The sequence below is a fragment of the Seriola dumerili genome, unplaced genomic scaffold (assembly GCF_002260705.1).
Source record: "Seriola dumerili isolate Sdu_G_001 unplaced genomic scaffold, Sdu_1.0 BDQW01000609.1, whole genome shotgun sequence".
Taxonomy (NCBI): Eukaryota; Metazoa; Chordata; class Actinopteri; order Carangiformes; family Carangidae; genus Seriola; species Seriola dumerili.
In genome coordinates this window covers 418,631-441,881 of record NW_019174864.1, presented here as the reverse complement: position 1 = coordinate 441,881, position 23,251 = coordinate 418,631, and the positions used below count along the sequence as shown (strand labels likewise).

Sequence of the window (23,251 nt, the reverse complement as noted above, 5' to 3'; positions counted from 1 at the left end):
AATGAAATTACACTATACGACTGCAGTTCTAACAGGGGGCTAGCGTGCTAGCATGCTAATGGAGAAAATAAACTCCTCAGCAAGATCTAAAACAATTGAAAAAACACTGAACTTGCTGTCCTTATTCTTATGAACCTCATGTTACAGGACATTTTCTCATCTCCACTGAGTTTTCTGTCTTGTCTGCCCCTTTTCTCGCCATCGCTGAACAGAGGCTGAACCTGATTGGTCGTCTTGTGTGCATTCTAAGTGCTGATTTGTTCAGAAGTAGAGCCTGATAAAACTGAGTTAGAATTCCAGTTTGTTTTCTCAATATGAAGTCCAAAAGTTCGTACAACTTCAAAAAAATATCTCACATAAGATCAATAGGTTGTCAAAATATGTGAACAGCCCAATTTTGACAGAAATGTCAGATCGAACCTTATAATTCCAAGGGCATGATTTTACACATCATGGAAATATCACCTATTATTGTTGATGTGACCCCATACATACCAGTGTGTTGGTGCAGGTTGATGTTGAGATAATATGTGTATGTTATGATTTGGAGCTAAATAAATTAAATTGAATATCACTCTGCTGCACATGTGAATGAATCTGGTCACTAAGAACTACAGTGACCAGCTGTTTCACAGATTTTAGTAGTCATTAACGGGCCTGAAGCAGAGAGCCACATGCAGTGTATGCAGGTCAGAAAGTGTTGAAAGATGGACTAACACTCTGTTGGTTTTGGGCTGAGGTCACAAGGTCAAAATAATCTCCTCTTAAACTCTTCTCCTCGACCTCGATGGAAAACGTCATCAAGGTCAAGGAGAGGTGTTAAGGAGAATTCTTAAGTACTTAGGAAAAGAATCTGACTGCACTTACATTAAGCTTTTTTTTTTTAAAACAAACTTTATTTATAACACAAGGACGATAAATCCTCCTTTCCTAACCACAAAAACAAAGTAAACAGGAATAAAATGTTGAAATAAGAAAACATGAGGGAAATATACAAATAGAAAAGGTTGAGCCATTAAAATAATAATTCAATAGAAATAAGGAGCTGAACAAGAGATCATATAAATTCTATTCAGACAGAAGTTTATAGTTTCCTGTCATAGGCACTTTGACATTTCTATACGTTTGTTAAGGAGAGAAAATTCATTTTTAGTGCTTTACTCAATGGGAGGGGATTTAGTGAAACAAAAGTTATGTATAGACTATAGTATTTAGTTATGACAATGATATTGTTAACTATAAATTCAACCTGCTTGTTCTTCATGACTCCTGACTGGATTTAAAGAGAATAAATCTATATTTATGGATTTTGGCTTCAGTCGATCAAACAAGGATTTCCATCAGTTCTGGATCGAGTCACAAACATAAAACAGCTGCTCTGATGTTTCTACATTTATGTGGCTCTGCTGTGGTTAAACTACAATGGTGCATCGCTTTAAATATTGCTGCAGCAAGGAATTGTGGGACAGCATTTCGCCTTTCCTTTGTTAAAGGAAGGTCCAGTGTTTCCTATGCTAAAGGAGATAAGATAGGAAGCACTGAAGCTCCTTTCCTTATCATGTAGAGAAGTAGAGCAGCTGTGATCATGGCTGCTGCTCAGAGACTTCTGCTCATTTTACCCAGAAAAAGACTTTTCATCTGCAGCCCTGGTCTTGAAGCCAAATGTAGAGCAACACGTTTGAAATTTGTGTTGATGTGGTGGCGTAGAGTAAATATCACTAGATATGACTTTTTCTTTGTGTGATTTTCACAAACCCAAACAGCTCAAATGGCTGCAGCTTTTCAATAAAATTTGCAGCAATTTTTGTGTATGTGTAATCAGTCGGACTTATCATGATGTGTTGCACTGTGTGAGTAAAGACCACACTTCCCCTGGACTATCTTTGACCAATTTACTGCCAAACATCAACAATGGCAGCTGTAATCATGGAGAAACAAAATAACTCCCAGGGTTGCTTTTACATAAACACTTTGCACCGTCCCAGGGGAGAGTCCATAGAGAAAACAGATATTTAAAGCATCGTAAAAGGATAAATGAAATGCAAATTACTTCATAAATTAAACATATTAAATACTTACAGAAAAACACAAATAAAATAGCCATTCATAAACCCACATACCTGCAGCTGTGAAGAAAACAAAACCTTCACAGAGATGCTCTTTCATAAACACTCTCTGCCCCTATGTAATATCATCAGATATATGTCACTAAATGCCCCATGCTGGTAAATATATTCTAAACGATACACACTAGTGTTGCAAACTGCACAGCCGCCCTGCCACACACACGCCTCTACAATCTTCTCCTCTAATTAGAAGATTATTGCATGAAAACAAACAAAAATACAGCTGCACAACATAACACTTCACACTTGTTTATGGTAACTTAACATCACATATACAGTGAAGAGGAAATGTACTTATTTATTTTATCTAAAATAAAACTAAACAATCAGACAAGACACGTAACACAGTGTTACACACAGTAGATCATCACACACACAATCACTCCATTGACACCTGCTATTAAAATGTGTCTCTTATGATTTGAACCTGATTACATTTACACCTGGTATTAATGCGTCTCCCATAGACATATACACGTAGACGCTGCATTGGCCGCTGGATCGTACGTCAACGTCGCCGCCACATTGGACCAGGTAAGACTGGCCTGTAAACAGGCGCAAGTAAACAGAGGAGCTTCAGTTTTTATGGATAAACAGCTCTATAACGTTTATATCTCTCAACTGATTTCAACAAGTCGTTTTTATATTCAACGATTGATGATCTACGTGGAGTAAAGATAAAAGTTTGGTCTCCAGTTACTTAGAATCCTGATGGTTTATTCTGTAATGACTGTTTTCCATAAGGAGGAGTGTGTATCAACGTATTTACTAAATTAAACTATTTATACTACATTTACTATTAACTCTTACTAATCAAATATTATGCTGCTACTATAATATTATAATATATTCATGTTACATCTCATTGTATTCAGGATATTAATAATAATAATAATACATTATACTGCTGTATTACACTGTTATATATAACTACATCTCACTTTATACTACATTACACTTATATTCCATATTACACTTTTTCTAGCATAGGGTTCAGCCTATTATGTAAATATGTCATCCGGTTTTAACACTTAAATTTCCCCTCTGGGATCAATAATGTTGTATCTCATCCTTTCACTGATAAAAACATAGAGAGAAGACTGACTGCCATAATGTCTTACTATCTTACTTCATTTTCTTTATTTCATTTATTTTACTCACTAGTTTTAACAATTCTTAATGACAATGAATTATTTTCCACTATGTCAGTAATTCAGTTCATGTAAACCTACCACTGATACACACTCCTCCTGATGGAAAGCAGTGATTACAGCCTAAACTATCACCATTCTAACTGGACATCAAAATTTTTATTTTTAATCCACATAGATCATAAATCCTTGAAATTAAATCAGTTGAGATATATAAACGTTATAGAGCTTTTATCCAGAAAAGCTGCAGCTCCTCCGTTTATTCCTTTTTGTTTACAGGGTCGTCTTGCCTGGTCCAATATGGCGGCGACGTTGACGTATTGCAGCAACGGGCTGAAGCTACCAACGCAGCGTCCATGTATATACATGTGTACGGTGTCTCCAGTGTCCACGTTGAAAAAAAGCAGCAAAACAACAAAAAAAAAAGATAGAGGAAGAATGGAAGAACGTGAAGCTGTGTTACTGTGTTTAACTGCTTTTCGAAGTGTGGGAAGAAACAATGCTTTGTGTGATGACTGACTAACGGCTGCTGCCTTACTGGTTTGGAACAGTTGGTTACATTCCACTGATGTAGTTGTTAGATGTGGATTGACAGAGCTATTGCATTTATACTTGTGTTCAATGTGGTCACAATGCATCCCTGACCACCTCCAGACGTGGTTTGGTCAACTGGATCACAATCCATCCTCAATGTGCATTTACACCTGTACCTTCATGTGGTCAGCTACTATCCGACTGCAGTCCGATCAACCGATCTCCTTTCAATGCCGGGTGTAAATGGAGTACATGTCAGCAGCAAGTGCATGAACAAAGTCACCTAATGGAGGAGGAGTGAAGCTTTTTTAAATTTTATACAAAAGACACAGATTTGAATATTATCTAAAATTCTCAAAGCCCAGAAGACGATGTTTCTCCACTAGTCTTCCGGCTTTGTATCTAGAATTTTTAATGCTCGTTAATACAAGGACTCAAGTGTTTTTCAACCTGTTTCACCTCCAGTGTAATAAAGTAGGACACAGCATGCAGAAATATCCTGTCTGCATCCATAGAAAGACAGTTTCTCATTTGCCTAAAACTCAACAATGGTTCAATTGGCGAGCATTCAACCAGTTGAACTAATTTGGTGAGCTGATCAGTAATGCTTCAGAGAGAACAATAGAGTGTGTTGTTTTTTTTACTGTCTGTTTATAAATGACTGATGTTGCCATCTGCCTGCAGCCACCTACGCTGCGGCGGTGCTCTTCAGAATTTCGGAGGACAAGAGTTCGGACTACAGGAAGAGAGTGTCAGTGGAGCTCACGCACTCGCTCTTCAAACACGACCCTGCTGCATGGGAAATGGTAAGAACCCTGCGTGTGTGTCTGAGTGCGGCTGATACCATAGATCTACAAAACCGCACTCGATAAAAGAGCAACCTTGTCTCAACGAGCTTCATCAGCCACAGACCAGTTTGCAACCAGCTGTTCCTTAGAAAAATCCTAGAAAAGCTGCTCCATGTGCAGTTTATTTTAACTCCAGTCTGGTTTCAGAGCAAGGCATAACACTAAAACTGCTCTGGTGAAGATTGGAAATGATCTCAAACTCAAATCAACAGAAAAAGACCTACTGTTCTTGGTTTTTGTGAAACTCAGTGTATCCTTTGATTCTGTAACGTTCACAGCATCCTCATTGGTAGGTTGGAAAAATGTGTGTGTGTGTGGGTGGTCTCAGCCACACCCCTAAACTGGTTTCAGTCCTACATAGATGGCTAGAGGAGGAAACATCAGAGAGACTCAGCCACATGTTTGAGCCTCAGTCAGACCCAGACTCAGATGAGGAGTCTGAGACCAGAACCAGAGACTAGCAGACGGATCAGATCCATTAGCATAGTTAGCATCTTTCATTTGTTTATATTATTTGTTAGCTTGTAACTGGCAGTGGCTGACACAGTGTTAGTGCTAATGTTAACTCTCTCTCTGTACTGTCAAGGTTTCAGGTCTATTTAGCCCCGCCCCCCCGTCCCCACAAGTTGACAGGATTGGTTCCTTAGGTTTGTGACGTATGAAACCCTGGCTGTCTGAATCTGTGTTTATGAGACTGTCATTGGTTCACTGCAGTTCAAGGTGGAGACACTCAGTCATGGTGTTGATGATTATTTCACCTATCATGTGTCTTGTAGCTTTTATATAAAAATATCATATGGATGTTAACAAGGTGAAACACTTAATTTTCATCAGAGGGTCTTTAAAACAAACTAAGTTGCTCCACCTTAAAGTGCGACTGGAATGGAATGAAATGAAATGAAACCAACCACAACAAAGAAACCCAAAGGGAGAAATCTATATTGTGTATGTTTTGGTTTCAGGACAGCGATGTTTTGCATCTGTACAGATAGGAGTGCTTGCTTCCAAGCTGATCAAATGGCTTCATTTTCAACTATATCATCATGAAGCAGTAGCATCAGCATTCTGTCATAGGCAGAGAGCAGCCTGCTACACAAGAGCTAGACTCTCAACAACAACCCACATTAGCTCTTCTGCTAAAGACTCATTCTTAGTTAACTTACAAGTGCTGGTCTCGCCCTGCAGCTTGTTGAAAGAGCGACCAAACAAACTGGGGAAAGGTCCACTGCTAACACCAGTTTGCAGGCTCGATAACTAATTAAGTAATCAGCTGTAGCATATTAAACGAGATCTAAACACACCTGCAAATATCACTTTGTTCCACTCAGGTGCTGGTGGGGTCCATATAGCACGGCTAATATTACACTGTCTGACTGTGGCTGATACGCTGAAGGTCAAGTTTGTTTACTTTGTCTCTGGTTCCCCTGCGGAGCTCAGCCTGCCAGCTGCTGTCAATCAAACAGTCTGCACACACTCCCACTCACTCACACTGGTGAAAACACCTGTGTGGGTGAAGCGCAGGTGTGTAGAGACTTTGATAACTTTTACTTCTGTGTTCTTTATTTGATAAATAAAGTGCTAAAAGTAAGAAGAGAAGGACAAAAACAAAAACTTTGGAAGAAGAAGAAAAGTTAAGAATGCAGCCTGTAGACAGAGATCTGTATCTGCACATCTGACACACTGTTCACACACACAACACACAAACACACACTCTTCTCTTTCTCTCAGAGCTCATCACAGCTCTCTCCCTGAATCTTTGTCTTGCTCCCAATAGGTTCTTTCTCTCTCACTCTCTTCACACACACACACACACACACACACACACACACACACACACACACACACACACACACACTGTCAAGCCAGAAATACACACATAAATGAATACAATTATGTTTCTTTGTCTAAATTATATAATAGTAATAATCTAAGGAGAACAAATATCCCGTAATGTTATTGGAAATAATTTTATGTGAAGTTGAGGAGGAGTTCAGGACTCTTCCTGTCAGAAGCCTATGACTATAAATGCCCTCAGACGTTCTGATATATATGTTAGTAATATGAAAGTATGTGAAAACTTTGGTACTCAAATTTGGGACGTCACATATACATTTATAGTTACACTGTTGCCCATGAAGTTGGAATAATTTTGTTTTCAGACACAAACCTCTGTTTATTCCTATTTAAATGCATCAGTAATCACTTTTGACCAGGTGCAGTGATTACATTATGTGTCCCGATTACCCAGGTGAAACATTTGTTTGGCGCTAAGAAATTATTTAAAAAAAAATTAATTCCAACTTTATGAGCAAGAGTGTATAAGTTTTGTTCCAACTTGAGGGGACGTTTACTTGAATTTCCCAGTCGAAGACTAATTTATCTGATTAGTTCTTACTTTCGATTAACTTCCCAATCAGCCAAGAACAGACAAGAACACCAGTTTCCAGCCCACACAGTCAGTTTCGGAGGTTTTTAAGGCAGAAAAGGTCCTTTCTCCTTCATCATAATTGCCCCCATTAGAGAATTAACAAAGGTCAATTCTCGTGGACTATGGCCAAGCATACCAAATTTCCAAGGCGCCTTATCATCCAACCCACAGACTGGAACAGAGCCCAGCTGCATGAATTCCACTTTTCTCCCTTTGGTAAGATCTAACCAGGATCCTCAGGAAATCTTTTGGGGGTCTGCCAGTTACAGAAGCAATGGTAGATCTTCTCGAAGGCTCCCACATCGGGCTGGGTGATCCGGCCAGAGCAGTACACTGCTGTGTGGGTTGTGTCCTTGTACTGTTGGATGCTGTGTCGTACGGTGTTGTTGCTGAGTCTCTCTCCGTCGTGGAGCCTGTGGGTTGTTGCAGATGTAGCAGATGGCTGTTTATGAGCCAGCAAGGGAAGACGCTTGGACTTTCTAAAGAACATTTTTCATATTGCTATTGATGAACCGCTATCATCGGTACATATCGCTGTCATTTGATCATACAGGCCTACGTCCACTTGCTGCAGCTGTCATCCTGCTCCACCATTCATCATTTCTGTCTGTCAGGTGCTGCTCATATATTTTCACATCTCATTTGATGGTGTGGTCCTTGATAGAGAACCGGAGATACGTTTATCTGAAGTTTAGGAGCAGGACGATACCTCCCTCATCTTCCTGTCCTATGTTTGCCCATTCATTCATTCTTGTTTTCTGTGCCCCCACCCACCTTCATTTCACTCTCTCCTTTCTCTCTGTCCTCTTTCATTTCTCCCAGGTTCCCCAGGGGGCCAATGGTAGATCCATCCCAGAGCTTTAACCTCACCCAGTCGTTCATATCCAACTGATACTGTCATCATTTTTAATAACCACTTCATTTGCAGCTTTTTGATGGTGGGGTCCTTGCTAATGAACAAGCCTATAAAGCAGTGACCCAGCACCAGTCTGTGCACTGCTCACCACTACAAAGATCTTATGAGGCAAAAAGAAGCAAAGTAGCAGAAACCTGTGACACAGTTCCCTGAGTTTTTTAATAGAAATAATAGACAGTTGTTTCGCTATGATTCAGCATTTTCAGTCACAAACTCTCAAAGTTCATAATTGTATATGTGTGTGTGTGTGTATCTCCACTGTCTCCCCTCTGATGCTACTTTATTGACCCATCTGCTTTAAGCAGAAACAACGTTGTCATAGCGATGTATGAAATCATTGATTATTGTGTTGGTCTCTGTCTCTGTGTTTGCTTCAGGCCCACACTGCAGTTCCTCTGGAGCCTACGTACCTGGCTGATGGTGAGTGCTTTGGTTTACAGGGATGTACTCCCCAAACACACCTTCAACACAAACACACACATATTTTCTGTCTGCTGTGGGGCTGTAGTTGTCATGGTCACACATAGGACACATGACAGGTGTAGTGATCGGTGACATTTCTTCAGTTAATTAAAAATTATTTATTGATTTATTAATTTATTATTATTTATTACAGCGTGGTTTCTGTTGTTGCTCTCAGCTAAAAATGAGGAGCGATTAAAGCTTTGTTACTGTTGGCATTTAGAATAATCAAGCTACTCTCTACTTCTGTTCCCAACACAACTGCTGCTTCGACGCTACTCTACACTCTGAAACACACACTAGATTCTGAAACACTCTACACTCTGAAACACACACTAGACTCTGAAACACACACTAGACTCTGAAACACTCTACACTCTGAAACACACACTAGACTCTGAAACACACACTAGACTCTGAAACACTCTACACTCTGAAACACACACTAGACTCTGAAACACACACTACACTCTGAAACACACACTAGATTCTGAAACACTCTACACTCTGAAACACACACTAGACTCTGAAACACACACTAGACTCTGAAACACTCTACACTCTGAAACACACACTAGACTCTGAAACACACTCTACACTCTGAAACACACACTAGACTCTGAAACACTTTACACTCTGAAACACACACTAGACTCTGAAACACACACTAGACTCTGAAACACACACTAGACTCTGAAACACACTCTAGACTCTGAAACACACACTAGACTATGAAACACTCTACACTCTGAAACACACACTAGACTCTGAAACACACACTAGACTATGAAACACACACTAGACTCTGAAACACACACTAGACTCTGAAACACACTCTAGTTTTGGTCCCCTCAGTGTTGTGCATCAAACACAGGCCCCCTGTGTCTTCCTTCCTCTCAGCCCTCACAACTTAACAATAGGCAGAAACACATCACACAGGCTCATTAGACAGACGTCCCAGAGGGAGAGAGAGTCGACACCAAACACTTCACACACAACAAACTCAACAACACAATGAAGCTGGACATCAGCATGCACAACAATCAGCCAGCGCTACACACATACAGAGAGATCAGGTTAGTATTCCTGTTGCACACACGAGGCAGGTGGGCTCCCTGCTGTAGACAGAATAGAGTTGTGCTCTAAAGCTGCTGCACCGTGTGTGTGTGTGTGTGTGTGTGTGTGTGTGTGTGTGTGTGTGTGACATACAAAGCAAAGACAAAAGTCTAAAAGATGTGATTGAGTAGTAGAAGCAGTCACGATGGACAGTTAGTTAGTCCATTTTTTTAGAGTTAGGTTAGGCTTTTTTAGGGCGGCACAGTGGTGTGTGGTTAGCACTGTCGCCTCACAGTGAGAAGGTTCTGGGTTTGAACCCTGGGCCTGGGGCCTTTTTGTGTGGAGTTTGCATGTTCTCCCTGTGCCTGCGTGGGTTCTCTGTGGGTACTCCAGAGACATGCACATTGAATTGGCGACTCTAAAGTCCCTGTGTGAATGTGCGCATGAATAGTTGTTTGTCTCTATATGTCAGTCCTGTGATAGACTGCTGACCTGCACAGGGTGTACGCCGCCCGTCACCCAATGTCAGCTGGGATTAGCTCCAGCCCCTCCGCAACCCTATAAGGATAAGTGGTATAGATAATGATGGATGGAAGTCTAATTTTATATTGTTACCAGAGTAATTACTGAGTACTCTGAGCAATGATCTTAATGAGCAGCAGTAGACTGTGAGTATAATGTAAAAGGCTTTATGTGCTGACTAAATGGTAGAACATAGAACAATATGGAAATACAGAGAGTAGCAGGATATATTTCATTTATGTCAAAATGACGTGTATTACTGCTTTTTAAGTCAGACTTGTTCCTTATAACAAGCTATACACTGACAAACTCATTTCAGGGACAGAGCAGGAAGAGACGAGAGGCAGGGAGAGAAAGAGAAGACTGAAAAAGGATGTGAGAATGGAGAAGAGCGTAAAAGGAGAAAATGAAGGAGAGAAAATTGTTTTTAACAAAGGAGAAAAAGCCCCTTCCCCCCCTCTCTCTCTTCCCACTCTGTTTTTCACCCCCCCCACTAAATCGTTCTTCTCACATTTCCTCAGTGTATATGTTCCCTCCATATAATTCCCTCCATCTCATCATCTGTAATTATTGCCTTCATCCCCTGTGTGTGTGCTTGGATGTGTGTGTGTGTGTGTGTGTGTGTGTGTGTGTGTGTGTGTGTGTGTGTCGGGCTCTCCATGTGTCATTTCTCGCCAGACACTTAATCTGCAGGAGTTCTCTCTCCCTCTCTCTCTATCTCTCACACACACACACACACACACACACACACACACACACACACACACACACACACACACACACACACACACACAGAGCTGTCAGCAGTTGTAATGGAGGTCATTGAAGGTACTGATTTCATAGTGCAGTTGTCAGCTCATAAGCTGAACTCATTTACTCAGTGTGTGTCTCTTAGTGAGACCTCCACACACACCTCCACACACTCGTCCTCAGGCCTGTACCTTGTCACATTTTGAGCTTCAGTGCCCACAGAACAGATCACAATGAGGTCAACGATCAGGGTTCACAAGTATCTGGCAGAGATGTAGCGACACAAACAGATAGGACTCGAGCGCAGACTCAAACTTCTAGATCCAAACACAGGAAGCAACTTCACTGCGAACCACGAGGAACCAGAAACAGACAAACTGACAATGAAGTGGTGACAGAGGCAGGAGTATACAGACTGAGATGATGAGCTAACTGGGTTCAGAGGTCTGTACCACAAAGAAGGATCTTAGGTTGTGGAGGTAACTTCAGGCTTAACTCTGGGGTTTCAGTCCTACCACAATGCTTCACTTGTTACCAGGGTAAATAACCGTGGTAACTGATGCTGAACTAACCTGTTCCGGATCAGATCAAATCCTGTCAACAGCCAAACTACTGACCTATCAGATACCTGGAAAAACTGAGTCATCATTCCTACAGGATCCTGACAGGGACAAAAAGGTTTATAATAATAAAGGTGTAATCCTGAGGCTCTCTGTTGTTTGCTGCCATATTATTTTTATTACAGGCGTGCAATGAATCTTGGGGTAGGTTAGACCTCTGAAAGATGCTGCTCCTGAATTGGGACACAACTGTAGTCAGGGAGAAGTGAAGAGGGGCCGAGGGGACCAGAGAGGGAGCAGCTCAGTATCCTGGAAAATATGGAAAACCTTAACCAGTGTGAGGAGTTTCCTTCTAGCTGGAAATTTAAAGAACATCATTTACATACATTCTACATTCCTGTAGCCCGCTCCACTAGAACATATGTTTGTGTGTAAATGGAACGAGCTAATTAGTTTTTCACACTAAGCTCCCCGCTTTGTTCAGCTGCACCAGCTCTGCTCACACTGTAATTTAACTAAAGTGCTGTAATCCAGACACGTGCAGAGACGTTTCATGCTGTGCAGTGTTCAAGAGAAAGCCTCTGCTGACTACTGTTACAAAATGAGACCGGCAGTCGACATGATTATTTTAAAAAAACATGTTTGTCCATTACTGTTTGAATTATTCAACCAATCACTTCAGGTGCACTTTGATCTTTTTCTTTCACTGAGGTGAGGATGTCTGTATCTGCTGAAGTCAACAGTAAAATCTGTGTAATCAAAGTGATGGTGAATCCTACATAAGTGAAAGTGTGTGTCAGTGTCATCAGTGTAAATATTAATGAATGAATTTGCTCTGAAGCCTCGTTCAGACAGAATGAACATCACTGATGGAAGTAGGGGATGAAATAGTCACTGCTCCTCAGCAATTAAACTCATCCTCAGCAGCAGCATTTTAACCACCACAAGATTACAGGATATAGTCTGTGACAGACGTGGGCATTCAGCGGGACAAAGACAAAAGACAAAAGCACAAGAGTTGAAGTGAGTGGCAAAGATATTGACTGAGGTAAATTCATATTCACTTCCTACTCAGAGTCATAACTAATCTGATATGATTCAGTGTGACTTCCACTTCCTGGGAATATTTCTTATCTCTAATGGCCTTCCAGAATAAATGTCCATAAACCTGCTTATCAATAATATCACAGTAATCCAAAGACAGCTGTCTGTGCATCCATGGCTACACTACAAACAGCAACTGCTAATAGCTGACTCAACATAGCTGATTTTTAACTTGGGCAGTTTGACTAAATGAAAACCTATGTGGACTAAATCAAATGAGGCTGAATAGAGAACAGCTTTACCAACCTTTAGCTGACTTTATGATGAGCTTCCACAGGGTCTATCTGTCCTGATGGTGTTATTTATTTCTGTTAGCATAGTTGTTTCCAAACAGGCCATGTAGATCTTAGCATGTTTCCATGGACTCCCTTCATTTTCACATAAAAGTCAAAGTTCACACTGAACTCTAAACAAGACTAGGTATAAATCTACTTGCTGTGTACTTTAAGTTTTAACTGAAGCCGCAAACCACCAGGAAACGAGGGTTGCAATCAATTGTTCCTGTTAATTCAATGGGAATGCTGATTTCCTGGATGTTTGCCATGGTTCTAAACAAAGGAGGAAAACATAAAAATATTTTGAACAACAAATCCAAAATCTGGCCTTTAAATAATAATTAAAACTTGCACATAGGAATGCCATAAATGCTACTTACATTGAAGGTGAAGCAAAAGAAACATGACAAACACCCACAGGAACTGAAACAAAGTGAAGGGAGTTTGGAGAGGTGTCTCCTTATGGAAAGGAGGGGATATAAATTTGCCGTCTAGTATCAACTGGTTTCAGTCTTGTATCAGCTGGTTTCAGTCTAGTGTCAACTGGTATCAGTCTAGTATCAGCTGGTATCAGTCTAGTGTCAGCTGGTTTCAGTCGAGTATCAGCTGGTATCAGTCTAGTGTCAGCTGGTTTCACTCTAGTGTCAGCTGGTTTCAGTCTAGTATCAGCTGGTTTCAGTCTAGTGTCAACTGGTATCAGTCTAGTATCAGCTGGTATCAGTCTAGTGTCAGCTGGTTTCAGTCTAGTATCAGCTGGTATCAGTCTAGTGTCAGCTGGTTTCAGTCTAGTGTCAGCTGCTAGTGTCAGCTGGTATCAGTCTAGTGTCAGCTGGTATCAGTCTAGCATCAGCTGGTATCAGTCTAGTGTCAGTGAAACAATCTGTGCTAATTCATTTTCAAAGAGCAGCAGCCAGTCAGTCAGTTGTGGTCATTCACATTTCTAAGGCCATCATTTCCTCACAGCCTCACTGTGATTGCAAAAAGTGGAACAACAAACAGGAAAAAAAATTCCAATTTAAAAAACAAGGACATTGCTCCGGTTGGGAATTACATCACAGCAGCCAGTTCACTGAAAAACAGGGTAACTGTAGCTGTAGTTATTACTGTGGTGGGGGTGAAAAATTACCCATTTTGCACTCTGGGCAGGATTAAAATCCCTGAGCAGAGCAGGTAATGTTAAAATCACCAAATCCAGTCTTAATGGAGCTTCAGTGTCTTCCATCTGCCTCAGTTAATAAGGAATTACTTCTGCTCAAATTATACTGTAAACCCTCCACTGTGTTCACACTAATGCTACATTTGAACTTGGCTAGCCTAGCTTAGCATAAATACTGGTTGCAAGAGGAAACTGGCACTTGCACCCCAAAAGCTCACTAATTAAAAACAACAGTATGTGGTTTTAGAGTGAGTCACAGTTAAATCTCGTTTGCCAGTTTTTACATTTTGATAAAACTTGTAAATACACGTCACCAGTAGGTTCTGTGTGAATCTGTATGAGATGTATATTTGAAGAGGATATGTGTCTGTCTGTGTGTCTCAGAGTTAGATGCTTCTTACCCTCCCTATGGCTACACTGATCTGCCTCTGGACACCATGCCGCTAGACCCTGACCTCCATGAGCCCTACATCCCTGATATGACGTACGACCCCAGACAGGCCTACCCTGAGCCGCTCTAACAGGTAAACACACACAGCACACTGTGGACATTTTCAGTTTCATTCTACTACTTTTTAATGAACATTTGGTTTCAGATGCTTCACTTTTCATATACTACTACAACTAGTAATACTACTGTCCAAACCGGCTCAGAGCCATGACAAAGAAAACAGGAGGCAACACAGGGAGTTAAAGCAATAAGCCAATTATTTATTTTTAACCAAAGTCAACTCAAAGAATCAAAAAATACTGTGAGGTGTGGGAGTCAGTCAATCAGTAGTGATAGCATGAGTGCATGAGTGAAGAGTGGTGTATGAAGTGTTGGGCGGACAAGAAACAAAAAGATAAGGAAAAGACGAGGAGCGTGGAGCATCTGGAGCAATATTTACCTCTGTGTCTTACTCATCAGGAAGAAAGTGTGGGGGGTTCAAATAGCCCTGGGAACACCGGGCCCAGGTGTATCCAATAAACTATTACCCAGAGAAGAGAAGTAAACACAAGCAAGCCTCCTGCCCAACAGCTAAAAAGGGCGGGGGCGTCACATTACTTATTATTATTATTGTAATAGCCAAGCAATGTGGTTCACATGGCAGAATATCCATTTAAATAAAGAAAGTGCTGACACACATAGAGGAATATCCTGACACATTACACAGACAAAGCAGTGGCACCTCCACAGATCCACCTGTGGGACTCCAGTCAGCTGTCTCCCCAGTGCTACTGCTGTACTACAGTAGACAAGCATCTGTTGATACTACACTAAAACGAGGAGTGGAAGCAGTGCAGCTAACTGTTGTCAGATAATAAGATTGTTGTTCAGATGGTAGCCTGATGCTTACTACCATGTGTACTGAGATGTCAAATGTTCACATAGACAGTGGAGTGTATATATGTGATATTGCTGGAGTGCTGGGTATTGTATAATCTTATGTAATGCTCTGTGGATATCTGGCAAGGCTGAGTGAGCTCAGATTAATCATTATGTTAAGTGAGTTTCAGTGATTTTCAGTAATGGTTATGGTCAAAACTCTGCAGTAATTTCATGCTGGTTCCAAGAAAATTATAGCTCTGTGGTTGAATAGACTCTTGTGTTACAGTGTAGCAGTTTATCTGAAAGTGTTAAATCAAAGGCAGCTAAAGGAAGGAGTAGATTCATGAAGAAAAAGAAAAAGAATGTTGAACTGTTCCTTAAAGGCTGATTTTTCAGTGTAAAACTTTGGGAAGTTTGTTTTCAGTCTCATTTAGCTGAGTAATGACAGCAGACTCTGAGAGTGATTCTAAATAATGATGCCTTAATGCAGATATTCTATATTTCTTATCTTTTTTCTTTTGTTGCAGGAGAATAAATTTGAAACGCTGAGAGAGAAAGAGAGAATGAGCAAATCACAGGAACAAAGACTGAGGGGATGGATGGATGATGGAGAGTGGAGGTTTTAATCAGCCCTTTCCAAGTGGAAAAAAAATCTCATTTGGCAATCAAGAACTATCAGAAGAGGTTGCTTATTTAAAAAACAAAAAAAGAAACGTTGATTGTTCCTGTAAATGGAAAAAAAAAAACAAAACAAGAAAAAAGACGTAACTTTGTTATAATGTTTTACTGTGGGGTGAGAGTCGGGGGTGTCTGAAGTTTTGAGGCATTGTTACACGGGTAACTTTTTGAAGCAATCAAAACAGGCAACGATGCCTCACACTGACAGTTTGACACATGTGGGACAAGCAGGGGGCCAAACGTTTTAGCATTTCATTGAGGTTTAGAAACAGTCTGTTGTAATATTAGTTGTGATATACAGGGATTCTCTACACCCATTTTGGTCAGTAAGAAGTTCCATTAAATTACAGTTAACTATAACCCCCAGTTCAACATTAATGACATCACTGAAAACTTGCTTGAAAACATTTGAAATAGATTTTTCTCCCCTCTTGGCGTCACTGCCAGTCACCGTTGCTACCAAATGCTACCCGTGTATCCCAGCCTGAAGCAGCTGTCTTTTAGATGTCTCCTCTGTGTATTTGAACAGTGCACATGTCCCAGGGTGTCCATGTGTGGTCATTGCATGGTAGTATATTGTGTACTCATTGAAATATTCTTCGCCTTTTACTTACTAAGAAAAAGTGACATTCGGGTTTTACAGGGCGTTTTGGATCACGCCGAACCATTTGGAAAAACTTTAGTGCAGAGCTGGACCACAGATCCCGCCATGTCCCAGCCTCATGAAACGTCCAAAGGAAACAGGAAATGGACTACAGATTCTCCTCCATCTTCGGCGTCGGACTACAAATCCATCTGTTTTCGAGTCATACCCAGTGAGACCCACACATCTCCAGTGCATATGGACCACAGCTCTCTGGTCACACCGCTGTGGGTGCCGCACTGTAGGGTAAATTTACAAAGGTAATAATGTGCTTAGACATAATGACAAACGACTTTTGTTTTAGAGCTGTGCTGATTATAGAAATCTATGGATAACTGTGTCGCTGTCAGTGGAGGGATGGGGAGCTCGCTGCTGCTCACAGCATGTGTTAAAGATTTAGTCTCTGATTGGTGTGCAGCATCTTTTTCACCTCACCATCACATCACAGTGCAGAGTCCACATGGTCTGCATGTTAGTGCAACTGCAGCTGGAACATGGACATCAAGTGCTCTGTGCACCAGCGAGGGGCAACTGTGCTCGTAGTTACACCCAACCAACTACAACAGCCATAGTCTGCACAACTACAATGACATAAGTGGCGGAATACCAGAGCTATAAATACTGAATAAATACAGTTCACATTGTCATATATAATTCCTTTGTACGTGTGCGTTCACTGTGCCACAGTAAAATTTAAACATTTGTTGAAAGGACAGGTATTTGACTTTTTGTCTTTGAGGACTAAATGATTTGTTTTTCAGGTGTGACTACATATACGTTCAGCTGTAGCTCCCTGATTTTATATAACACACTGTGTCATTGCTTCTTGGCCAACAGCCCTGCCCCAATGACAAAGTGTTCCCATTTTAAAAAATGCTCTGCTCTACCTGTACTTAGTATTTGGTATATCTATGCTGCCCTCTGCTGGACAACACTGAAATGTAACACACTTCTTGGTTTCCTGTGTGGCGATTTGATTTTAATGTGGCACACTAACAAAAAAACAAAAGACAAAAAACAATGAATTCTTATTTAAGACAAATAACTGTCATTTAACAACAATTTTCATTTAATTATGAAAGTAAATGCACACATATAAAAGAAATACAAATGACAATGTTTCCTGTATTTCTGATGTGCTGTAATGTAGGCTTTTTAAATCACAACCTGGGTTTTTTTATTTTTAAGTCTTCAGAAATTTGATCAGTATCACTGAAAATACTGTGGGCTCAATGGTGCAAGAAACCAGAGCAGTGAGGTAATGATAGTGGATAAACTGGGTTTGAGTATTCAGTTCTTTGGGCCTTTCACTGAACTCTACGCCAGTTCTAACTCACCTGTTAGCTGTAGAAAATTTACATCTGGACCCTTAACCTGAGACTTACTGGACTTAACACTGATATTGGTTTCTTCCAACAAAAGCAGCAAACTATTCATGTTTTTTTCTTTTTATACTCTTGTTTCAACTTTTATGTTTTTGCCTACAGTGATTGGCTGTTGGTTGTATCCCTATATCTACCAAATGTGGTAGTTTCGTTCTATGGAAGATTTTTGCTGTGCGTCACCAGCTGTGCCCGCCCTTACTGTTGCTCCACAAAGTGTGGCTCCTGTTGCCTGGCAACCTTGACAACACACTCTTTTTTAACAAATACTTGAGGTTTTAAAGCCCTTCAAGAGTTGTACCTTTAGCTGTTGAACTGAGCTGAACCCCAATCCATACATTTAACAGCGTAATCCTGAGGCTCTCTGCTGCCATATTATTTTCTTTACACATCAATTTTACACGTCACATTTCACATTAATCTTGGGATAGGTTGGGCCCCGAGGGACCCACCTGTTGGAGCCTTTGTTGCCCAGGAAAAAAAGGACGTATTTGAAGGAGGCTTTGAAATGAGACAGTCTTGTCACACCACTGTGACGCTGTCAGTCTTCAAATGCATCCTCTGAAGGATGCGGCCCCTGAATTGGGACACAGCTGATGCGTGTCATTTCCTTCGGCACTCTGAGGTTTGGGTCATTCCAGGATGGACAGGATGAGCAGCTTCCCATAATTTTTACTTTCAAGACAAGGAATTAGAAATATGCACCAATTGGCCCCTAAGCAGTTAGTATCCTTAATAGTCACTGAAGAATGGCTGTACTGTGTTTAACTGCATTGCACCGCTGTGTAGGACCACCCTCTTTTTAGACTAATGGCTTGAGATACTGCATTTGAACAGTACAAACAGGGACATGTCACATAAGGAAGGGAGTCTTTAGGATACAGTATTGACATTATCATAATGATCATAATGAAAGAGCTGTTTTTTTTACCCTGCGATTTGTATGACTGTGTGTTTGTGTGGCATATGAACGACAGAAGTGTTGGTGCACTCTTGAGAGAAAAAGATGAAGCCAAATAAAGGGAGAGAGAAGTTTCAGGGGAGGAAATGTGACCTATAGTGCCCCCTGCTGGTTCTGTTCATCCATAAGAAAATCCTAATCTGCATTTTTCTGCTGGTCAAACTATTTCCCATGAGCACTCAACAGCATGAACTGAGGCAGAGAAGATATGTATAATATATAGCACTGTAAAATATGAAATATGATTAAATTTTGTATCAAATCACCTTCAGAGAAATCATGACTTTATGTGACATACCCACCGACGAGCCAAAACATGACCACTCACAATCAAGTGTGTAACATCAAGGTCTAGGATTTATTCATTGGTAAGTGGACAGTTGGTTCTCATAGTCAGTGCAGATGTGAGCACCTGAGCGACTTTGACAGGGGTCCAGTTAACCGGGGTCTCCCAGTCAGTGGTCCAAGGAGGGATAAACCACGAAGCAGTGCATCATCGATGTGCAAGGACAACAAAAAGCCTGTATGGTCATTGCACCCTGCTGCATATGCGGCTGTGTCCGGTCAGAGTGCCAATGCTGGTCATGATGTTCTGGCTCATCAGTGTATATGACACTGTAGGTTCCACTGGGGGGCAAGATGCTGACTTTCCTCACCTGTAGAGGTGGAAAAGAAGAGGATGTGATGGTGGAAGGAGAAAGTAAGGAGAAGTAAGGAACAGGAAGCAGAGGGAATGATAGATGCCAAAGAGATTTATCATGTGTTGATAATCATTTCAAGCCTGCTGGTTGTCTCGTGTAGCAGGAAGTGGAGTGTTCCAGACACAGACTGGAAAGACTGGTGCACAAAGAGCTGAAGGGACAAAGGCTCAGGTTAATATAATAGAAGAGCGAACCGGATGTGAAACGAAAAGTGCAGCCCAGAATTATTTTAACTATCCAGTCACTCTTAAGCCCCATTTACTCCTGGTATTAACATGTTAACATTCAATCCATAGGTCTTTGTGTTTACACTGGTATTAATGGCATGTCAATATGAACATTAGTGATGCAGTTCTGGCTGACTTGCTAGCTAACATTACTGCTTCTACCTGGAACTTTAACCAGGCTTACTTTAGCTACCAGGAAAAGGTGGAGTTAGGTGACCTTTCAACTTGCTGGGTGTTTTTTTTTTTTCTTCTGAATGTGGTCACGCTGATCAGGTTGTAGTTACAGCTGCTGAGATCTGATCACAGTGCAACCATACCACCTCCAGATGTGGTTTTACATGCATTTGCACATAAACATATGTTTTTCCTTACCTACATCAGAGGTCTCCAACCCCCAGGTCATGGACCGGTACTGGGCCGTGGCATCTTCGGTACCGGGCCTCAGAAAAAGGACAAATTAATCAATTTTCTTTTTTTGTTTGGTAAAATACAACTTGGCTGTTTCGGGCTGCCACGATTAGTCGCCATGTGGCCGGTCACTATTAACCACCATATATTTATTTTCTACTTATCATTTATGGTTGCACTGCTTCTCTGTCCTCTGCTGTCTCGCGAGGCGGGGCTGCACTCAGTACATCCGAGCACACACATACACACACATGCACACACACACACACACACACACACACACACACACACACACACATTGAGCGAACAGCAGAGCAGAGGCTGTGCTGGACACAGAACCAGGTGATGTAAAGATAACTCGAGATTACTGAGTTGACACAATTAGCCTATGACTGAACTTTACTGTAAGTGCAATAAAAAGTAAAAGGTCAATAAGAACTTTATCAAACCACCTGTTCAACAAGCAAGAAACAGTAAAGAAATATTTTCATGTAATTGTCCACTGTCTCCCGGCCCCTTTACACACAGCAGGGTTAGGGTTAGTGAATTATTGTTAGAAATCTGTCTTTCCAAAACCGGTCCATGGTGAAAAAAAGTACGGAGACAGCTGACCTAGATCATGTATCCACATTCAGATTGTGTTTTGATGCCATGTGTAAATATTGTTTAAGTCACACTCAAAGGTGACATTAAGCATCTAGATCAGCATCACAAGATTAACATTGGCTTCACTGTCTTCTGTATCATCTCCCACTGCCACTGCTAAATCTGTCATTTGTAGAATTGGAAAATCCTTGACTTTGGTGGCTGTAACAGGTGATCTATATCTGGATCAGGAGAAACACCTGTTAACACAGGTGGAAATGCAAATAGAAGACTGGGTCGGGCAGACCACGTCTAAGGGTTGTCCGGGTAGATTAGCTCACTGTTACCATCAGTCCTCTTCCTGGTATCACAGCCTGATGATCTGATGATCGTCTGCAGAGGAAAAACAAGCAAAGCCCATATAGCAGCATAAAGGCATTGGTCATGTGACCAGTGGCATGATTGTGACTAAGTGCTAGCAAGCTTCTCCAAGGCCCTAATAACTTACAACATAATAGTGTTGGCAAGGCTATGAAAAAGTAGCATACAGATGCCTCCAGCTGTCTCTGTCTTTAACGTGGCCCTTGCAGAATGTAGCAGAGTAGCCAAGCTGTAGTTATTCAGGGAAGTTTCACAGAGTTTACACAGTTACACACATTCACACCTGGAAGCTGCTTCCAAGGGAGAGGCATTTAGAAATCACAGGTTGATACTGGGTAGAAATGGACATAATAATTACCCCATCAGAATAATTTGAAAGATCACAAAGTGCATACAGTGGCTTTAATGCAATGTGAGTTACAAGGCAGCTGACAGTGATACTATAAGGAAGCAAGCTCCCAGCTTGTACGCTTGTAAGTTCAGAATCCATTCAGTCAAAGCTAACTGACATGGAAAATATCCAATCACTAACATTAGCTAAGGTTAGATGTATTTGCAGCATGTCCACTGGCATAAACATCCAAGTCAGTGATGTGTGACACATATTAAGGACTGCAGAATAAGGTATTGGTAAGGACACTGGATATGGTTTGAGAAGCAGAGGTCTCTCTCATGACAGAGTACACCAAGTTCAAGCTAACATTGTCGGGGATTAAAACTTAACACATTGAAAATGGGGGTCCAAACTCAAAAGAATGGGTATATGCAGTTCACTGAGTTCTTCATTTGGCACTGCAATGTTCCTGCCAACATCACCAGCTCACACAACAGCTGTAGCAGCTCATATCCAGCTGTTGTGCATTCAGACATTTAGCAGGCACGGTTAGCCTTGATCCATCACCATTGCTCTAAGTATGGCAGTCCTGCAGTGGCTGGTGGTCAGTGTAAAGCAACAGTGAAAGTGACAAAGCTGAAACACAGCTAACTTAATACCACCTGCCAGGGGCAATATTCAAAAATATTAACCCAGCCAGCAGTTCCTTGTCAGGATATGAGAAACTGAAGCATCATCTCTTGACTCATGTGTCACTTGTTGGAAAAAAGGTTGCTGCCCTCCTGGTGGGTGGATTCTCAGATGTTGCATTTCTGACCACACCCATCTTCCCAGTTGCATACAGTCTAGTTTCGTTTGTTGCACTTGTAACCACTAACTGTAATGTGACATTGTGGCGGGTCACATCAATGTGACATGGCGTGGTGTACAGACTGCTGCGGACCATGCAGCAGGTGCTAACTGGCAGAGCCAGCAGAATGAATGGACTGGGTACAGTTACACTTCTAAATATGCTGTTTATGACCTGACTGAACAATCAAGCAGGACAGATGTGGTGGGAATGTGAAGGAAAGTGGTGAGAAATTGTGTAGAATATGTCTGAGGGGGCATATTAAATCTTGATATGCATTTTTACAAAAACAATCACGTTTCAAAGTTTTTTATTTCAAATAAATGAAATAAACCAGCCCACGTTTCCTGTGTGGTTCATATGCTGCACTCTTATATCACACAAATACACACTGACTGTACAGTGATATCACCATACTTACAACCACACAGATCACTGATGTTAGATATGCCCAAGAAAAACAATTACTACATCAAATAAAATTTCTTTAATGGTCATTGCTCATGTTTTGAAAAAGATTTTTCTACAATATCTTTGCACGGCAACCATAGTTTGGATAAGGTTTGGGAGTAGATTGTGATCATGGCAACTTAGTGCTGCCATAACCCACTCTACATTAAGGACATAATACTTCTTGCACTGCAACTGGACGTTTACACACTGAACAAAACTCTTGACCAAAATGAACATACAGTGGTTTCAGAAAGTATGAGAGACTTTAAGCAGTGATGATTGAAGGGACAGCTACATTGAGATGTGATGACGACGATTCTATGTCAAAACATCCTACCGTTGCAGCTCAACTGTCTACTTCAGGAGAAAGACTAGTTTGCCTTGTGGTGTTAAAGAGTTAGCCAGTAATTATACATTTTTGTCATATTTGACACTGTCATTTCATTTA

At 41.1% G+C, this 23,251-nt stretch overlaps 1 protein-coding gene across 1 annotated transcript in view; it reads left to right on the top strand.

Moving 5' to 3' along the window:
* The window catches only part of LOC111236265 (junction plakoglobin-like), a 91,437-nt gene extending 75,611 nt beyond the window's left edge, over positions 1 to 15,826 (top strand). The window contains exons 13-16 of the mRNA XM_022764939.1: positions 4,496 to 4,617; positions 8,381 to 8,423; positions 14,273 to 14,412; positions 15,728 to 15,826. Coding sequence (XP_022620660.1) covers positions 4,496 to 4,617; positions 8,381 to 8,423; positions 14,273 to 14,409 — 302 coding nt within the window. The 3' untranslated portion in view covers positions 14,410 to 14,412; positions 15,728 to 15,826. The remainder of the gene's footprint in view (positions 1 to 4,495; positions 4,618 to 8,380; positions 8,424 to 14,272; positions 14,413 to 15,727) is intronic.
* The last annotated feature ends 7,425 nt before the right edge of the window (positions 15,827 to 23,251 follow it).